This window comes from Lepus europaeus, chromosome 5 (assembly GCF_033115175.1).
Source record: "Lepus europaeus isolate LE1 chromosome 5, mLepTim1.pri, whole genome shotgun sequence".
In the NCBI taxonomy this organism is placed as follows: domain Eukaryota; kingdom Metazoa; phylum Chordata; class Mammalia; order Lagomorpha; family Leporidae; genus Lepus; species Lepus europaeus.
The window spans coordinates 25,669,942-25,690,558 of NC_084831.1; the positions used below are offsets into that span (position 1 = coordinate 25,669,942).

General features: G+C 48.6%; 1 protein-coding gene across 1 annotated transcript in view; it reads right to left on the reverse strand.

The window, feature by feature from the left end:
* The window catches only part of CSMD2 (CUB and Sushi multiple domains 2), a 615,632-nt gene that overhangs the window by 74,507 nt on the left and 520,508 nt on the right, over positions 1-20,617 (reverse strand). Inside the window, exons 45-47 of the mRNA XM_062193240.1 lie at positions 10,000-10,080; positions 9,507-9,620; positions 1,265-1,453 (exon numbers count right to left, since the gene is read on the reverse strand). Coding sequence (XP_062049224.1) covers positions 1,265-1,453; positions 9,507-9,620; positions 10,000-10,080 — 384 coding nt within the window. The remainder of the gene's footprint in view (positions 1-1,264; positions 1,454-9,506; positions 9,621-9,999; positions 10,081-20,617) is intronic.

The following is a 20,617-nucleotide window of genomic DNA, read 5'->3' on the forward strand; positions in this document are numbered from 1 at the left end:
TGGAGATGGCTCATAGAACCTCATTCTCCTGAGGGCAAGACAGACCAGCAACCAAACAAAGCAGTCAAGGCCAAGTGTGACTGCGGGAAGAAAGCAGACACCAGGGCGAGAGGAGCTGCCCCTGCTGGAGTCACAGTCCCTTGCCGGGTTTGCAGGCTCAGGTTTCATTTCCCATCCCAGAGCGCTGTGGCTAAAGCAGAGGCCGAGTCCCCATGAAAAAGGCCCCTACAGAAGGACACCGGTGTATACAGACAATTCCTCCCGTTCGTCTCCCTGAAGACCCGCCACTGTCCCCTCAGGTAAGTGCACACTACAGGCGAGGGCACGTCCGGGTGTAGCAAAGGCTTCTGGATCCAGGGTCTGAAGTGCCTGACACCCTGGGGTGCAGAGCACCATCCTGGCTGTCCATCGGAGGGGCGTGAGTAACGGTTGGTAATAAATGGAATCCTGGTTCAGGCCCACCCCACAAAGTAAACTTAGCCAAGCCGCGGCCTCAACTGCACCAGATGTGCCTGACGTAGCGTGTTTATTAGAGCAGACTGACACAGGCTGGTGACAGGGGGTGCACAGTGGATCAGCTGATGCTTTCTTTCCCTTATCTGCCTTTCTATGTGGATGAGAAGCAGCTTGTGGAAGACAGTATACCATCATGGTTTTGCCCCAGAGCTGTGTTCCTTCCCCTGCCCCCAGTCACGATGTTGTCTGAAGGGATTCGGACACCTGGACGCTCCTGCAGAATGGAGCGTGTTGGCTCACTCACGTTCATGGGATCTGATGAGCCGGGAGCGACAGGCGGTGGAGATGGTTTTGCAAGGCTCACGGGCTACAGAGAGCAAGAGATAAGTCCTACAAAGTCTGCAGTGCAGCTGTTAGGGCCAAGTGGTCTGGGGCACACTGAGACATTGCCTCCAAATGAGAGGACATGACCGCATTGTTGACTTCCTGCTACCAGAGGAGGCGCCCGGTGTTTGGGTTCTGGAGGCCGTGTACCCTTCACTGGGGAATACAGCTGTTGACCTTCAAGGGTGCTGCCTCTGGGTGGGAGCTACTTGGTTCTGCAACAGGCCCAAGCTGCAACACCAGCAGCCCTGCTGTTTGGGCCAGACAACATGTCGGATCCCCTGGTCCCGAGTGTCCGTGGTGGAGACAGACAGCACAGGGAGCCTCTGGCGAGCCCCAAGAGAAGTGCAGCAGAAACCCCAGGGTCCCGGAGCAAGCCCAGCCCTGGCGCAGCCACGGACGCGGCAGCACGTGGTCAACCTACCGTCGAAGATCTCAAACTCATCATACTGCTTCTCGCTGAGGAAGTACTCCACTGTGATGGAGATGTTGTAATCGGGCTCCACTCTGACCAGCCAAGAGCAGGTCTGGAACTGAGGATAGCTTCCGGGGTAGCTCTGACTCAGGATCACGCCTGTGGAGTCTGTCAGAAGCTCATTCGTTGGGCAGTGCACTTGGAGAGAGAGAGAGAAATACCAGGTACATGGGGGTGGAGAGGGGACGAGAGCCAACACGTCTGCTTCTCCCTGGTGCAAAAGACAACTGTGGGAAACCAGTGGTTGAGCACATTCACACAGGACCCCATGCCCATCATTCCGCTGTTCTATGACATGAGGCGACCTCAGATCCTGGAAGAGTGTCGCAGGACTGCTGGTGCTCACACCTGGCCAGGTGGTTGCAATCACTTCCTTGAGCTCAGGTGTGGGCCCTACTGCCCGAGTTTGTAGTCAGAGAAGAGGCCACACAGAGAGAGAAACAGGAACACATGCTCAATCCCACGGAGCTAACCCCTAAAATGGGTTTGACTTGTACTTGTATGAAAGATAGCGTGGGGCAGAAGGAAGCACAGGGGATTCTGATAAACACACCTGCATTTGTAGCCCAGCTCTACCTGTGTGATCTCGACCGAATTATTTTCTCTGTGTGCTGATTTCTCTATCTACAGCACCTCCCACTATACTACATGACATAATAAATGTGAACCTGCAACACAGTCCCTCAACGAACTGCAGAGCTGAGGATGGCCATTCTGGCGCAGAAAGACTCAACAGAGCTTGGGCCTGGCCTAGGGAACCCGTAACATAGCTGAGGAAAACAATGGCACCCTAGGGAAGACCGTCAGTATGGGATTTAGAAAGAGGGAACTGCAGGGGCAGGGCTGGGTTCTGTCCGTCACCATTAAAAGGAGTGGGGATCCTGGTTCCCAGGATTTGTGCACCCCAGGCACCGTGTGTGTGTGTGTGTGTGATCGGTGTTACAGGGGCACAAGGAAGCATCCAGAACAGCCTGCATGAAACCCATTTCAGGACTACCCGCCTACAGCCGCTTGCTTGGGTCGGAGACTCATAAGCCTAATTCTGAGGACCAAGCCAACTTGTTCAGTCGCTTGAACGAGGCGTGCCCTGTGCAGTCGCTGCAAGCGTTCCACTTGCTGCAACGGGTCAGTCAATGTGCCTCTGGACAGGCTTCCTGTGAGTGCTGGCTTCTGGGACCCTGGTACAGGGGGGTGTCTGGGAGCGCAAGGCCAAGGAAGCGCTGTGCTGGGGAGGAGACCTCACCACTGGCTTCCCCCATCTCTCCTGTTTCCTTCCGCCCTCACCATCACAGGAGCAGGGCTTGCTACTCGGGAGGCGACTCATCCAGGTCCCCCTGAGTGGCTTTGAAAAGCACCCGCTGGCTCGTCCCAGGACAGCTTCCTCCTTAGCTTGTAGGAGGAAGAGGAGGATGAGGGGCATCCTTAAGAAAACCCACCCGGCTGCTTAAATGCTCCTGACTCCACTAACCTGATGACCTGCGCGGGCACTGAGGTGTGGGGGTTTTGGGGCTCCTCGCCGGGGTCTGCTCCCCAGGTTCTCCCTTCTACTTGAGTGTCTCTGCTGAGCACAGGCGTGCTCTCAAAGGGGACGGCTTCACCCGTTTTCCTTTCCATGTGCAGCTTCACCAGACCAGGGCACTCGCGTTCCCACGCTTCCGTTTCCTCTATGCTCAAGCTGCTCTGGCCTTGGAAGGCTTACTGGTATTCTCCTATGACACCATCTAGTCCTTTTAAAATTTTTCTTTTGAGAGACAGACAGACATAGCTTCCAACCACTGGTTCACTCTCCAAGTGTCCCCAGTGGCTGGGGCTGGGCCAGGCCGAAGTCAGGAGCCTGGAACTGAACCCAGGTCTCCCACGTGGGTGGCAGGAACTCAAGCGTCTGAGCCATGACCACTGCCCCCCAGGGTGTGCGTCAGCAGGAAGCTGGAGTCAAGAGCCGCAGTCAGGCATGGAACCCAGGCCCAGCACGCGCCCCCAACCATCTTGTCTTGAGATCTCTGGGGAGGCAGTTCCTCTGTTGACATTCTCTATGTCTTTTGGAGAATTTGGACAGCATAAACTTCCTATGCCTTCCTGGAAAAAATCATTCATATCATTTTGGTTTTCAAATTTATTGGCACAGATTTGTGCAGAAGAGTTTTGTAATTTAACACAGTTATTCGACTTCAGTGGTTATATCCCACTTTTATTTCTCATTTTCTGTCTTCCTACTTTTGTTCTTTATTATTTATTCGCTTATCTAACAGCTTGACTACTTTGCTGCTCTTTGTTTCAAGTCTATCTTTTTTTAAAAAATTTTTATTTATTTATTTAATTTTTTGACAGGCAGAGTGGACAGTGAGAGAGAGAGACAGAGAGAAAGATCTTCCTTTGCCGTTGGTTCACCCTCCAATGGCCGCTGCGGCCAGCGCGTTGCGGCCAGTGCACCGCGCTGATCCGATGGCAGGAGCCAGGTGCTTCTCCTGGTCTCCCATGGGGTGCAGGGCCCAAGCACTTGGGCCATCCTCCACTGCCTTCCTGGGCCATAGCAGAGAGCTGGCCTGGAAGAGGGGCAACCGGGACAGAATCCGGCGCCCCGACCGGGACTAGAACCCGGTGTGCCGGCGCCGCAAGGCGGAGGATTAGCCTAGTGAGCCGCGGCGCCGGCGTCAAGTCTATCTTTTTACTTGGTTACCAGAAGGGCAGTTTTTCTGTTTTATAACATTAATTTCTTTAAGAAGTACTTAAAAGTTCATTCATTTTCATTTTATTTATTTTTTATTTACTTATGTTTAAAGATTTCTTTCTTTATTTTGAAAGAGTTAGAGAGAGAGAGAGAGAGAGAGAGAGATCTTCCATCCACTGGTTCACTCCCCAGAGTTCACAATGGCCAGGGTTGGGCCAGGCCTAAGCCAGGAGCCAGGCGTTTCATCCAGGTCTTCCATGTGGGTGGAAGGGGCCTAAATACTTGAACACTTGTAACCACTCCCACAGTTAAGACACGCATTATCTACATCACCTCGGAACGCTCTCTCACATTCCTTCGCAGTTGATGCGACCTGCCCTGCTCCAGGAAATCACTGATGTTCTTTCTAGAACTGTGGGTTAGTTTGCCTGTGCCAGAGCCTGACATCACTGGAACCATACATAGGTTATTTTTGTGTTGGGCTTCTTTTTTTTTTTTTAAGATTTATTTATTTATTTATTTATTTATTTATTTTGACAGGCAGAGTGGACAGTGAGAGAGAGAGACAGAGAGAAAGGTCTTCCTTTGCCGTTGGTTCACCCCTCAATGGCTGCTGCAGCCAGTGCGCTGCGGCCGGCGTACTGCGCTGATCTGAAGCCAGGAGCCAGGTGCTTCTCCTGGTCTCCCATATGGGTGCAGGGCCCAAGCACTTGGGCCATCCTCCACTGCACTCCCGGGCCACAGCAGAGAGCTGGACTGGAAGAGGAGCAACCGGGACAGAATCTGGTGCCCTGATCAGGACTAGAACCCAGTGTGCCGGCGCCGCAGGTGGAGGATTAGCCTATTGAGCCATGGCGCCAGCCTTATTTATGTATTTGAAAGTCAGAGTTGCAAAGAGAGTGAAGAGACAGATATAGAGAGATTTCCTACCCACTGGTTCACTCCCCAAATGGTTGCAATGGCCAATGCTGGGCCAGGCCAAAGCCAGGACCCAGAAGCATATGGGTGGCAGAGGCCCAAGCACTTGAGTCATCTCTTGCTTTCCTAGGCCATTAGCAGGGAGCTAGATTGGAAGTGGAGCAGCTGGGACACGAACAAGCATCCATATGGTTGCCAGCCCTGCAGACAGCGGCTTTACCCACCACACCATGACACCAGCCGTTTGGCCTCTTGCTAAATAACATGTCCATGAGATTCAGCCCATACTGCCTTGTGCACCATGGCTTCATTTATTTCTGTTGTTCAGTGGTACCCCACTGTATGATCATAGCACACTTTGACTATTCATCCTCTCACTGATGGACAGACGTCTGGGTTGTGGTTTCTAGCTGTGGCTTCCTATGGATGGAATCACGTAAAAGTCTTTTTGTGGCATAGGTTTTCACTTCTCTTGGATAAAAAAGCAGAAGTAGAATCACTGAGGACACGGTAGGTGTACGTTTAACATTAAAGGGAACTGCTGACCAGTTTTCCAAACTGGCTGTATGATTGATGTTATAACCAGTAATTTATGAAAAACTGCATTTGTTCTACATCCTTGTCAACATTTACAATCTTCTGTCGTTACATTTTGGCCGTTCTAGTGGGTGTGCAGTTACATTTCACTGTGGTTGGATTCACATTTCCCTGATGACCGGTACTGAGCATCTTTCCGTTGCTATGGGCCATTTATGTATCTTTCTTGCAAAGTGTCTGCTCTAGTCGACTGTCCATGTTTTTATCAGACTGTCTCACTGCCGAATTACAAATGGTCTTTAGTATGTACCGTTGATATATTTTCTTTTTCCACATTTAGTTCTGTTAGTTTTTGCCTCATGTATTTTGAAGAGCTTTTACTAAATGCATATACACTGATATATCCTTTAAAACTGAAGGAACCCTTTCATCATTATAAAATATCTATTTTTGGTAATTATCCTTCTTTGTAGTACTAGCAGAAATTTCTTTTTATGTTTCTTATGTTAATCATATTCATGGAATGTATCTTCTTTTATTTGGAATTCATATAGTATGTATATATTTGAAGTAAATATTATATATATAAATTTATATACAAATAAATATATAATCTAAATATATATAAATATATACATTTGAAGTATATATATATATTTGAAGTAAATCTTTCATAGAAAATAAATAGCTACTGTTTAAAGCTTCTAAATGTTGAAAATGGTTTTTATGCAGTAAAAGCTTATGAATGTAAATGTGTTATTCAAATATTCTGTTTTTGAAAAAAGATTTATTTATTTGAAAGGCAGAGTTACAGAGAGGGAGGGAGAGAGGGAGAGAGAAAGAAGGAGAGAGGTATCTTCCCTCTGCTGGTTCACTCTCCAAATTGTCACAATGGCCGGGACTGTGCCAGGCCAAAGCCAGTAGCCTGAAACTCAGTCTGGGTCTCCAACAAAGGTGGCAGGGACCCAAGCCCTTGGGCCACCATCTGCTGCTTTCCAGGCACATTAGTCGGCAGCTGGATTGATAGCAGAAGTGGAAATCAATCTCAAGAACTCTGAAATGGGATGCGGGTCTCCCAAGTGGTGGCCTGCTGTGCCACAGTGTCAACCCCGACACTGGCTTTTAGAAGAAGTGGCATACATATAAATTTTTGTTTTCATACCAGGAATGAGTGACACCTTTCTAGCTATTATTTTATTCTTTGCGCTTTGCCATTGCACTGTGACATCTTCAATTTCACCAAAATGTCCATGTTGCTATAGCAAGAGGATTGCTTCCGGGGACACTGAAAAGTGCCTGACACGTGTCATGGGAAGCGAAGACTTCACTGGGTAGGGAGCTAGCTGAGTCAACAAGGTAGGGAATAAGCCCAAGAACAGAGGAAGCTGGAGACTGAACAGAACGACACCCCATGTTCCTCACTGGGAAGACATAATGCTGTTAAGATAGAAATTCCACCCAGACTGCCTCACAGATTCAACTCAATGCCTACCAAAATCCCAAATGGTCTCTTTTCAGATACTGACAATCTGATCCCCAAAATCATAGGGAAATTCAAAAGACATGGAATAACCTACATAATCTTGAAAAAGAACAAAGTCTGAGGATTCATAGCATTTTCAATAAATGGTACCAGGACAACTGGATTTCTACAAGCAAATTAAGGAATCTGGACCCCTCCCTCACACCACATACAAAACTGCTCAAAATAGATCAAAGATCTAAATGTAAAAGCTGAATCTATAGATTTTAGGAAGAATACATAGATATAAATCTTTTAAACTTAAATATGACATCAAAAGTACAAGTGACCAAAGAAAAAAATAATAAACTGGACATAATCAAAATAAGAACTTCTGTGCTTCAAAGAATATCGTCAAGAGAGTGAAAAGATAACCCATGAAATGGAAGAAAATATTTTTAAATCCCTGTCTTTTATAAGCAAGTGGTGTCTAGGGTCTATAAAGAATTCCTACAACTCAATAATAAAAAGACAAATAATCAAGTTTTTAAGATTAGTATCCATCATCTCAAACATTTATCACTTCTTTATGATGACAATATTCAAAATCCTATGTTCTAGCTATTTTGACTTACATAATATTAATCATTATACAAGGTATACAGTTATACAGGCACTGAGATCACAGTGTACCCCATAAGTACATACAAGTATTATTTTTAATTAAATATAAATGAAATGGGTAAAGGATTTGAATAGACATTTCTCCAAAGAAGATGTACAATAAGTACATGAGTAGGTACTCAAAAAACCATTAGCTATCAGGGAATGCAAATTAAAACCACAATTAGACACCACTTTGCACCCAGCAGGATGGCTACAATTTAAAAGACAGATAATAGTAAGAGGATACGGAGGAACTAGATCACTGAAACACTGCTGGAGGGTAAAATTCAGCTGCCTTGGAAAACAGCCTGGCAGTTTCTCAGAAGGTTAGTTACACACTTACCACCCGCCCCAGCAATTCCACTCCAGGTTTCACATCTGAGAGATGGGAACATGTGTCCACATAAAAACAAGGGCAGGCATGTTCAGAGCAGCATCACGCCTCGTACTCCACAGCAGGAATGGCCCAGATGTTCACCAAGTGATGGTCGAGGGAACAGACTGTGGTGTATCCACACAATGGACTATTATCCAACAGTAAAAAGGAGGAAGCGCCAACAACATGCTGCCATATGGATGAACCTTGGCAGTGCTATGCTAACTAGAAGGGAGGCCGCCACAAAAGATCAGATATTGTAGGATTCCACCGATCTGAAACAGCCAGACGGGCACAGCCATATGGACAGAAACCAGAGTGGTGGCTGTGTAGGGCTAAGGGGGTTGGAAAGAAGTGAGGAGTCACTACTAATGGGTATGCTATTTCTTTTGTAACCATGAAAGGGTATAAAACTTATTGTGGTGATGGTTTCAAAACTGCAAAGACGCTAAAAACTACTGAACCATACACCTGAAAGGGGTGAACTGCACAGCACGTGAATCACGTCCCAGTAATCAAGCCCTCAGGACAAAGACCACAACGGTCATGTCTGAGGGAGCAAGACTGGCACCAAGTCCCAGAGGGAATTGTGAGACTGAGACTGGGGAGGAAGGCAAGACGGGGGCCACAGAGATGCAGGCACAGCACCAGAGGTGAAAAACCCGGCGTGGAGCAATGCAGGCAGCCCTGGAGCAGAGGCCCGGCTGGCTGGCCTGAGGGTGCACGCAGAGCTCAACCGAAACAGATGGTGAGATTCTGATTGCATGGGGCAGCCCAGTTCTGTAGCTCATGGATCCTGATTTCTTCCTTAATGGCTCTTGCTTCGGATTCTTCCTGTCCATGCCTTTTAACCACTGGAGGGGAGGTGGACCTCTTCATCCAGGGGCTACTAAATATTTGTTGGGAATAACGACACTAGAAAGAGTCCAAGGACTGGCTATCATAATAATAACCGCCAACACGGAGCAGTTCATCCGTGCAGGGACAGTTTAGAGTGCCTTGCAGTATTACACATTAACTTCTCTCGTTCATCACAGCCTCCCAGGGTGATCAGGTGGCCTGCCCTAGGCTGCCTGCCTCTTGAGTGAAAGCTATGGTTTCTGGTGTCAGCTGGGAGAACAAGGTGAGGCGAATTCACCTTCTGCCGATTTCACTGCCCAGCGACGAGGGTGACCGTGGCCTCCTGGCTGCCCAGTTCAGGCCCCAGGACCTGGAGCACAGGCACACCATTGTCGGGGAGGGCCGGTGCCTGTGCCCACCCCTCCCTGAGGCCCCAGAACGTCCTCCAGCCAACGCTCAGGATGTACTTCCGGGAAAGCCCAGGCAGCAAAGAGGAGGACAGAAACCAGCGTGCCACCCACCGCTCCAGACCTCAGATCAGGGCAGAGACCCTGTAGACAGCATGCGGGGACTCAGCACATGGCGTTCACCACGTGGCCTCTGACTTCATGGACAGTGGCCGAGAACCGGGGATAACTAAGAACTCAGACCAGGAAAAGAGGAGCTACGCCAGGGCTTGGTCTGGGAGGAGCTGGCCCCAGGGAGACGCAGCTCGGACGATTACCTTCACAGAGTGGGGGTGGGCCTTCGAACTGCAGGGACGTCCCAAGTTTGCAGGTCAGGATTTCATTCCCCACCAAGGTGAAGCCAGGCAGGCACCTGTAGCGTACGATGTCACCTGAGGAGAGAGACAGACTGGAGAAGTCTGGGTGGGGCTGCTGTGCGCCCCTGGTCACCCACTTCCAGGTAGGACGATCAGCAGCTGAGCTGGTGCTTCCCTCCCCCAGGGACTACGCACACAACTTCTTACGACACTGTCATGTCATGTGCACCTTCACTTCTCAAACCCACACTGCCTGCGTGACGGGGCCTTCCCAGCTCCTCTCCCAAGGTGGGGCCACAAAGAAGGGGGCTGCACTTGGGGCACAAACTGTTCACAGGTCTAGGTTTTTCCGTGCACGGGCAGGAGGGAGAGGTGAGCCCCGCCGGCCAGCCCCCACCACTGCCCCGCCCTCTGTGCCTGCCCCCCAGGGTCCTCGCTGGCTTGCAGGTGGTACCTATGTTGAACTCCTCATTCTCGGTGACGACTTCGGCGTTGGGGAGGATGGTGGGAGGAGGGCATTTGGTGAGTGGATAAGCTGAAAGTGAACGCAGACAAGGAAGACGTCAGTGTGCGTGTTTGTTGGGGGCTGGGGGTGCGGCCATTTATCCATCACTCATTCTCTGTTCTTCACCTTCTCATTCCTTATTTATTTACACCACCGACTTCAAGGACTATGTATCTGCACACAGGGAAAGTTTAGCCACGTGCTATTTTGCTTTATCTTCTTTTGGAAAAAAAAAAAAAACACAAAGCTTCAAATTTTTTTGAGAGGCAGAGAAAGAGAGAGAGACAGACAGGAGCTCACATCTGCTGGTTCACTCCCTAAATGCCCACCATGGCCATGACTGGGCTGGGCCGGAGCCACAGGCTGGGGACTCCCCCCAGGGCTCCCATGTAGGTGGGACAACACCAAGTACATGAGCCGTCACTGCTGCCTTCCAGGGTGTCTGCGTTAGCAGGAAGCTGGAGTCAGGACTGGAGCTGGGAATCCAATCGAGGCACTCCAGCGTGGGGTGTGGGCCTACCTAGGCTAAACGGTCTTGCTTCTCTTTGGTTATCCCTTTCAGTGTGTTTTTGGTGCAAAGCCCAGGGACTGTATTTTCAAGCTAATGATAAAGGCGAGGAGGGGCGAGTGACATCACCAGCCCTGCAGGTGGGACAGCAGCCCCTGCTGAGTGCCTCCCAGATGCTGGGTCCCTGCACAGGCTGTGACCTTGGAGCCCTGCTCACCCTGGGAGGCATTCTCATTCTGTCTGTGAGCAGGTGGGATTCAGAAAGGTGCCTCTACTTTCCCATAGTCACACAGGACCTGAGGGGCACAGGCAGGATCTGAATCCAGTCTGTCTGTCCCAAATCCCATGTTCTTCTCACTGCTCCACCTCTGTATTCTGTCTGTGGCTGCTGTGACCATCCCCTGAAGTCAGCTTGTTTCCCCACGGGCTTCCCTGGGTCTTCTAAACTAGGATCCATCCCTCTTGGAAGCAGGATGTTGTTACTAAGACAAAGTTTAGTGTGGGTTTGCACTTTGGCTTTCATTTCCTGCATACAGGTTTGAAATCCATGCATAGTGTTTTCATACCATGTATTTTTCATGAGCATCTTTTTCTTAAAATTTTTAATAAATTGCTTTTATTTTATTTATTTGAGAACCAGAGAGAGAGAGACAGATGGAAGTGAGATACAGAGATCTCCCATCTTCAGGTTCACCCCTCAAATGACTGCAGTGGCCTGGGCTGGGCCAGGCCAAAGCTGGGAGCCGAGAATCAACCTGAGCCTCCCTTGTGGCAGGGACCCAACAGCGTGAGCCATCACCTGCTGCCTCCCGACGTGAGCACTAGCAGGGAGCTGGAATGGGGCAGAGCCAACTCAAACCCAGGCACTCAGATGTGGGGTGTGGGTGTCCTGTGAAGTAGCTTGCTTGCTAGTCCAAACGCCCACCCTGTGAGCTTCTGGAAGATTCTCTCTCCGACTGGATTTCAAGACATTTTTGTGCCAAGATGAACTTACATTTCAATTCCATTTCCATGAACTCCTTGAAGTCCCCTCTTGTTATCTTCAAAAGCCCCCCAACCCCTACCCTACTGTGCTTTTTAAAAACAGCATTCTTTTTTTAAAAAAAGTACAAGTGGAATACATTGTGATTAAAGAAAATCTGAGCTTTTCTATGAGAACAGCAGGAAGAAAATTAAACTCATCCATTATCCTCTCAGAGAACCACGATTAACCCTTTACTGTGCGTCTGTGGAGACCTTCCGCTCTGCATGTGTACACATTTCCCCTCGCACAACCTGCACCATAAGTTACAAACTTTGCACTGATCTTTGCATGTTTACTATTATACTGCAGACATTTTTCATAATAATGAATTTCTTCCAAAATATGACTGGAACATCTTTATAGGATTTAATAATCTACACTTCCTAGAATTTATTTCATAGATACTCTGTTATTAAACATTTAGGTTTCCAACATTTTAAAATTTAAATAACTGTGATGAAATCCTACATATGTGTAGTTTATGATTTTCAAGTTTTTCTTTTTTAAATTGGGAAATACGACAGCTGATGACCTTTTAAAAATGCAGGCATCTCCTATTGAATGTCAGTAATCCACTCCTGGAAATAAGATGTTCTCTATAAAGATGTTAACTAGGACCCCCTTTCTGCATCACTTTAAGTGGGAAAAAGTTAAAGCGTGTTATACATCAACCACAAATTGAAAAAGAAAGGCATGCAATAACTACCTATGCTTATGCAGCAAATCTTATGCTAGAAGTTAAATACTGAAAACATCATCTCGGATCACCCAACAATGGTCACCACTGTTAACAACACAGGGCTCTGTGCCTCGGAGCACACACACTTTGTGCACGGAGCTGAACCACAGACAACCAGCGCATCGCGGGAAACTTCTCAGCTTGCCACACTGCAAACTCCAGGCAGCAATAAGGGCTACACAGGAAAGTCACGGGTGGCGATGTGTTCAGAACAGGCAGTAGGTGGTGCTACCGTTCACACCACCACCATGCCACGGCTCAGAGCCACACGTCCTCAGCGTGGGACTGGGGCTATCTTCCCCATGTTCACCTGGGACTCTGGCACTTCACCAGGTGTAGCTGGCATGCAACTTGAGATTTTTTTCTTTGCAGATTTTTAGTTAACAGTTGTGCTGGGGCTCTACCTTTGAATTTTTTAGGCGTGTTGGCTGGAAAATGTCGCATTGAGAGATACCTAAGCTTTATGAAATGTGGCTATTAAAACTAAGAGGGATGCTTGACGCTACTGAGCATATTTAACCTTGACTTTACAAGAACCAGGGAGCACTGTATCTGCACTCGACTCCTATTTCTGCTTCACTACCCAGGAAGCTGTCAGCAGATGGCACTCGGCTTCTCCCACCCTGAGCGCATTGATCGTCTCCACCCCGATCATTTAATGGTTCTCTATTGCAGGCTCACCTGGGTCAGGTGCTGAGGCTGAAGGAATAAACAAACAGAGGCAGTCTTTGCTCTCAGAGAACTCAGAACCCACTGGGAGCGAGTCACTCACGTTCATCTCTGTCAGCTTGACGAACATAAAAGGGGGCACTTATTCTCTTCAGCTGGTATTTCATAACTACTTGTCACATATGAATGGGTTGCTTGCATTTCTCTTTTTAGCTGTCTATTCATGTCCTCTGCCCATTATTTTCTTACAAATTTGAGGAACTCCCTGAATATTCAAGATTGACCTTAGCCTGTTAATTATATTTTGACAATTTGTCATTTGCTTAATATTATTTATGGTACTCTTTTGATGTGTGGAAATAACAAATTTCTATTTAGCCAACTATCATATTCCTTAACAGTTTTTTTAAAAGGTTTATTTATCTATTTGAAAGTCACAGAGAGAGAGAATGAGAGACAGGAAGAGAGAGATCTTCCTTCCATTGGTTCACTCCCCAAGAGGCCCCAATAGCCAGGGCTGAGCCAGGATGAAGCCAGGAGCCAGAAGCTTCATCCAGGTCGCCTATGTACTTGGGCCATCTTTTACGTCTTTTCCCAGGCCATTAGCAGGGAGCTGGATCAGAAGTGGAACAGCCAGGACAGGAACTGGCACCTATATGGGATGCCAGCACTGCAGACGGCTTTACCGCTACGTTTTTTTTTTTTTTTCTTTTTCTTTTGACAGGCAGAGTGGACAGTGAGAGAGAGAGACAGAGAGAAAGGTCTTCCTTTGCCGTTGGTTCACCCTCCAATGGCCGGTGCGGCCGGCGCGCTATGGCCGGCGCACTGTGCTGATCCGAAGGCAGGAGCCAGGTGCTTCTCCTGGTCTCCCATGGGGTGCAGGGCCCAAGCACTTGGGCCATCCTCCACTGCACTCCCAGGCTACAGCAGAGAGCTGGACTGGAAGAGGGGGACAACCGGGACAGAATCCAGTGCCCCGACCGGGACTAGAACCCACTGTGCTGGCACCGCAGGCGGAGGATTAGCCTAGTGAGCCGCGGCGCCGGCTCCAAACCATGCTTAGATGAATGGGGCGGGAATCATAAACTCTCGAGATGAAGGAAAACCTGTGTACAGAGAGTGGACGAGCCTGACTCCACAGAGAAGAAATAAAAACTGACTACACAGCAGGAAGGAAACAGCCTGACTGTGGTTAACCAACCACAGCGTGTTAACGGTTTGCTGGGTATACTCAAACTGCCCACTACCCAGTGGACAACTTCCTGCAACCTGACCAGCAGGCTTGTCACTCTGGAAACGACCATCACAGACTAGCACACTCATGTGAAGGGCAGCATCACCCACAGAGGACCAAAGGCAATCCGAGGGTCCATCTGCAGATCAATGGATGTGAAGAATGTGGCGTGGCCACGCAACAGTGCGTCTTTCAGCCTTAATAAGGAAGGAGGCGCTGGTACATGCTCTTATGTGGGTGATCCTTGAAGACATCACGCTATGTGAAAGCCAGGGACAGAAAGGCAAACCGTGTACGATTCCACCCATACAACGTGCCCAGGGAAGTCAAATCTATAGACACAGAATTGGAATGTTGGCTGTCAGGGGCTGCAGGAACAGAGGGACGGAGAGTCGGTGTTTCCTGGATACAGAGTCTTGGTTTTACAAGATGGAAAGAGTTCTGGTGATGGATGGGGTGGTGACGGTTGCCCAACAGTGTGAAAGTCCTTAATGCCACTCAACTGTTCACCTAAAAATAGTTAGGATGGCAGATTTTATGCTACATGCATTTTATCATAAAGTGAAAAATCATCATTACAGATTATAGCGTTCTCCAATCCAAAATAATTCACTTTGTTCACTTAATACTCTTTGCTTTGAATTCTACTTTTCTCTTTCATTATCATTATTTGTCCAATATGTTACTGGTCACCCTTTTATTTTTGAGCTATGTCACTCTGTCTTAGTTAAGTACTGGTAATGAAAATTCAGCTGAGTATTATTTAGCTGAATCTAAGAGTCTTTGTTATGGTAACTGTGAATTGAACTTTACTCTATTTGCATTATTTCATAATAATGGGATGATTTTATTTTGTGCTTTCTGGATCTTTGTTTCTAAATAGTTCATTTGCTTTTCTATTCTTTACATCAGGACTATATTTTGCTTGCTTTTTCTTTTAGTGATTTAGAAGTATTGTACTCTATTTTAAACTGATTACCTCCTACAGTGTATCCCCAACACACTTATTTCTCTAATTATCAAAGCCAACCAGTGAATAATATCTATTGGTTCCACATGTGTGGCCAGTAAGGACAGTCTCCTGTCCTTCTTCCATCAACTTGGACACTTATTAATACAAATCCATAATTTTTAATACTTTACGAGTTTTTACTGTATTTGCTTCCTGCTTGAATTTTTATTTTCAATTATTTAGACTCCAAGCTGGGCTTAGCGAGCAGCAGTGTTTCCTGTGCTTACTTCCTCCTTTGTGCACCTTCTCTATTTTGTGTCACTGCCCATCCACGCCTCGGTGGCTGATTACAGCCTGGGTGGACAGGTCAGATCCAGACGTGAACTCCTGCAACGACTGCTTCTCGCTCAGCACTCTTCTTTCTCCTCTTTAACATCTACCGAGAAGTCTCCTGTTTTCTGTAATCTAATGCCCAAAGGTAACTCCCTCGGCTGGGGTCTAGTCCACCTCCCTATCCTTCATCCTTTCAATCGGAAAACCTTGCCAGCCTGTTTCTCATTTTCCCCAGTGAACAGTGAGCTGTAGGGACAGTGAACAGTGAGCTCATTCACTCTGTAGGTACAGGTTTTCCATCTTCTCGGAGTCTTTTATTTTTACCACTTCTGTTCCACGTGGTGGTTCTTTCCTTTGTCAATGCTTCCTACCTCTTGCTTGGCTCTTGTTCACTGGATCTCCTATTCCCCATCTTCTTGACACCACCTCCAAGTGGTGTCCTTCTCCCTCTTGGTTTCCATGGCCAGGTTTGTCTTCCACATCTTCCAACTGCCTTTCTACAGTGTTGGCCTGCTCTTTGCTGATTTGTGTGCTGATTCCAATTGTGCTATTGTATTTCTTTCCAACCTTATTTATTTTATCATGTAGCTCTCCTTGTAAGCAACCTTTTTAATTTGAAATGACCACAAAGGTATAGGAAAAGTTGGAAGTATGAGGTGCTTCATAAAGTTCACAGAAAAGTGGGATTGAAGACATTTATTTTGGTGCAAAAACCTTGAAACCCATGCACACAAGCAGTTTTCAAAAAAGTTAATGTAAAATGCACATTATGGAAAAAACTACATGTGGATTTCAGAAATCTTTGCACCAGAATAAATTTATTTTACTTCTGCGTTGCCTGACCTGTCTGAAGCACTGTACAAAAGCTTGTCCTCCCCATGGATCACGGGAAAGTACATTTGCCAACGCGTGGCTCTCCAAGCCCTGAACACTTCAGCACGGATTTCCTAGGAACAAGCATAGCCCCTACATCACCGTGAAACAACTATCAAAACCAGGGAACTCACACAGCGCCCTTACTGCCCTGCGGGCCTCACTCCCGTCAGGAAGCTTCACCACCTGCTCCAGGAAAGCCCTTAACCACAAGAGGATCCAGTGCACAGCCCCGGGTCCCATGTCGCTTCACGTCTCTCTGGTATCCTGCAGTCTGGAACAGTTCCAGCGTCTTTCCTGGGCCTTCCTGACGGTTACACGTTTGAAGGTAACCTACGTGCCCGTGGATTCAGTGTGTGACGGCTCCTGGCGACAAGAGGCAGGCTGTGCAGTGCTGCTGGGACTGTGGCAGCCGGGACACTGGCTCCTCTTTGGATGGGGCAGGGTGCAGTCCGCTCTGCTGCTGAGGGTGGTGCTTAGCTACATCACTTGGTTAAGGGGGCATCTTCCAGGCTTCCCGTTGGAAAGCTACTCTCTTTCCTTTTGTAATTAGACTGTGAGGAGGTCATTAGAAACCATGTAAATATCCATTCTTCATAGGAACTAATCCATCCATCTACTTACTCACTCACTTATCTGTACCTGTTTGGATACCCATGGTGTCCTGGGCCAGGCAGAAGCCAGGAGCCAGGAGCTGGATGCAGGGGCCCACGTACCTGGGCCATACTCTGCTGCTTTACCAGACTCATTAACAGGGAGCTGGATCTGAAGTGGAGCAGCTGGGACTTGAATTGATGTCCACTTGGGATGCTGGCATTGCAGGTAGGTGCCTAACCTGCTAAGCCACAATGCCAGCCCCCATTTCCCTACTTTCTACCAAAAGATGCTTCTGTCTTGTCTTGAACTTTCCTGTGCCCCAGCCTTGAGATGAGCCACTTCTCCAAGGGGCACTGGTTGATTTTTGTGGAAAATGAAATTTAGACACCAAAATCTGATCTGGATGTGCACATTGGTGTTGAGTCACTGCTCTGAAACCCTTTCACTAGGAAGAGCTGGGAATGCATGGATGCACACACTCACACACACACGTGTATGTACATGCACACTGTTTACATAGTGAAAACCATGTGTTCACACCATGAGTCCAGTTCAAAGCCAGCAGGACTGGAGAACCCTGTTGTCCCCTCCCTGCCTGTCCCCCTGCTCTCTGACAGCAGAAAGCTGCCCTCTGTGGCCCTTGCCTTGGTAACTTCTCACTGCTGTGGAACCAAGTTCCCATCTCTCCCTCCCCCTTCCCTCCTCACCCTGCCTGCACTGTGACTCCCCTGCCAGCCAATCCACTGTGGGGGTGCCCTCCCCACTCTGGTGGGCTCCAGTGCCCTATACAGAGGTCTGCCCCGTTTGCTCAGAGCTCTGCACCACACACAAACCCCCTCCCTGTACAGACAGCTTCTCAGTCCTCATGGGCACCAACCTCCAGGCCAGCAGCCCCTCGGCACGGACCCCCTGCTCCCTTCTGGCATCGCAGCCTGGGCCACAGTGGCTCCTGACCTCTCTCACCTGACTTTGCTGGCTCCCGTATGACAGTGTCAGGACTGGAGTGTGCAGGAAGGGAAGGGAAGTTTCTCTGGCACGCCTCTCTTTGCATCGCTGCCTGCTGTCTGAACGTCTCCCCTTCTGTTTGAATTCAGGTGATCTATACTCTTAGGCTGGAAGAAGGTGCCTTCCGAAGTCTACTTCTAGTTCCGAAACTCTATATGCTTCTTCAAGAGCTTTTTTCTGCAGTTCAGGTCTATTTTCCCATTAAAAAACCACAGGATTTTTTCAGAGGTTTCCTTCAGGTACTTCTCCTCTCTGCTTAGTGATCCTGACAGGAAGTGAAGTCACTTAGGGCTAATGTTTGCCTGCAAACAGGCAGACACGCTGGCCTCCCACCCTACTCCTCCTCTGCACTTTTTGCAAGCCTGCTTCTTGCTTTTAGTTCTTGCCTCAAATACCACTGCTTACGTTTTCCACAATGATTCTCCACGAAACAGCATTCTCCACCTTGCAGTTCACTATCCTCGCCTCTTACCTGTTTCTTTCTTGGCCCTTATTATAAATGACAAAGACCGTATTTGTCTGCTTTCTTGTTTTTCATCTCTCTGTCCATGTAGGAAGAGAGCAGTATGGGGAGCAGGCGCGCTGCTAGGCGGGCAGCGGGGAGCAGTTAACAAGGACATGAGAAGATGCTCCTCCTCATTAGCACACAGTGAAAGGCGGTGTCGTCAGTCCACCGGAAGTTCAATAAGACCCTATGTTCGCAAGGATGTTGAGCGCCAAGAGCTCGTCCTCGGGTTCTGGAAAGAGTGTCCACTGTCGTCAGACAGACTGGGCATTTCCCAGAGACCCGACTGCGTGGACGGGCACGGCCTCACAGTTCTGCACAGGCCTGGAGCTGGTGAGGCTCCCATGTGCACTCACCGGGAGGGGTCTACAACCACGTCCGTACCGTGTGAACCTTGCTAACTGAGTGCTGGGTAACAGCAGACAGGATAACCTGCTGTGTTTCTGCGCCACGGAATATGACACAGCCTTGACAAATGAACCCGGGACGGTGACAGGTACCAGCAGAAGTTTCAAAACCTAACTCTGGGTGATGAAGTCAGGTCACAGAAGAACAGGAATGACATGCAACATGAAAGAGCATGTGTGTTATGAGACACACATGGCATAAAGTTAGAAACACAAGTAATGAGTGATAATCAGAGCTCAGGATCATGGTTAGCTCTGGGGCAGGGGAGGAAGGAACAAGAGCTTCCAGGTCCCAGGCAGTCTTAACACTGGGCTTGGTGAGGGTGTCCCTTCCATTACATCCATGGGACCTGTACTTTCTATATGAATGAGACATTCCACGATTGAGCCACGGAATGGGCTTCTTTTGGCCTCTCATCCTGCGGCCCAGGGCCTCTCCCTGTGGAGCCTGCTGGCCTGGCCTGGGCACAGCAGTAGCTTCTCTCTTGCCCCAGGCCCTTGCCTGTTCCCTCAACCACTGAGCTGTTGGACTACGGCCTGAGCTGCCACTTAAGGGCTTCATCTCTTTGGGCAGCTATGAAAGCTTTCCAGACACCAGGTGACTCACGGACAATTGAGTGTACTTCCCACAATTCTGGGGGCTGTGAAGTCAAGTCCAAGAACAGAGCGTTAGCCGATTCAGGTCAGGACCCACTTACTGGTTCACGGACAGCTGTCTTGTCACATTGAGTTAGCTACCTGCCAAGGCCCCACCTCCTAACATTAGCATCATGAGGGGCAGGAATTTAACACATGGGGTTTTTTTTGGGTGGGGGAAGACACACACTTTCAGGCCATAGCAAAGGCCTCACACCTACTGGAGAGGCGGAAGGGGCACTGTGCCCAGGTCGCGTCCAGAGACAGGCTGCTCTCATGGAGATGCTGACTTAGGGGAATGTGGACAAGGATGGCCACAGCTGTGTGGAGCCTCCTTGACCTGGTCCCGGTATAGGTGAGGGCTCAGGTGCAGGAAGAAGAACACTGGCCTAGCACCAAGGCAACTTCACACTGAGCCTGCCGCTGTATCAGCAGAATACTAATTGTGATGGTGGTGGCGACTGAAGCTGTCATTTACTTAGTGCCTTTTACACTCCGTGCCTGGAGCTAAGGGTGCCCATGTGCTATTTACGTAACTGTGTGAGGTTAAACACTGATCCTGGGGTGGGGGTTTGGGCTAGTGGTGAAGATGCCGCTTGGGGCAGCCACACCCCATATTGTGTGGAGTGCTTAGATCAAGTTCAGCTCTGCTCCTGACTCCAGCTTCCTGCTAACGTATACCCTGGGAGGCAGCAGGTGAGGGCCCAAGTGCTTGAGTCCCTGCCACTAACAGTGGAGACCCAGATGGAGTTCCTGGTTCCTGGGCCACATTGTGGGCATTTCAGGAGGGAACTAGAGGCCGAGAGCTTAGTCTCTGTCTATTGTCTGCCTGTGTCTCCTTCTGGCTTTCAAATAAAATAAAAAAATACTTAAAAACACAGATACGTAGATAATGAAACTGAGACTCAGAAACGTGAAATCAAAGACTTAAAGGCAAGAGCTCACGTGTGGCAGAGTCAAGGTCTGAATCCACCTGTCCAGTCTGCAGGAAAGTCACAGGAAGTCAAATGGAATTCTTCCAAAGCCTGGGTTCCATCATGAGGGTGACGGGGGTGCCCAGGAGGAGGGGCAGGGAAGCTGAGGCC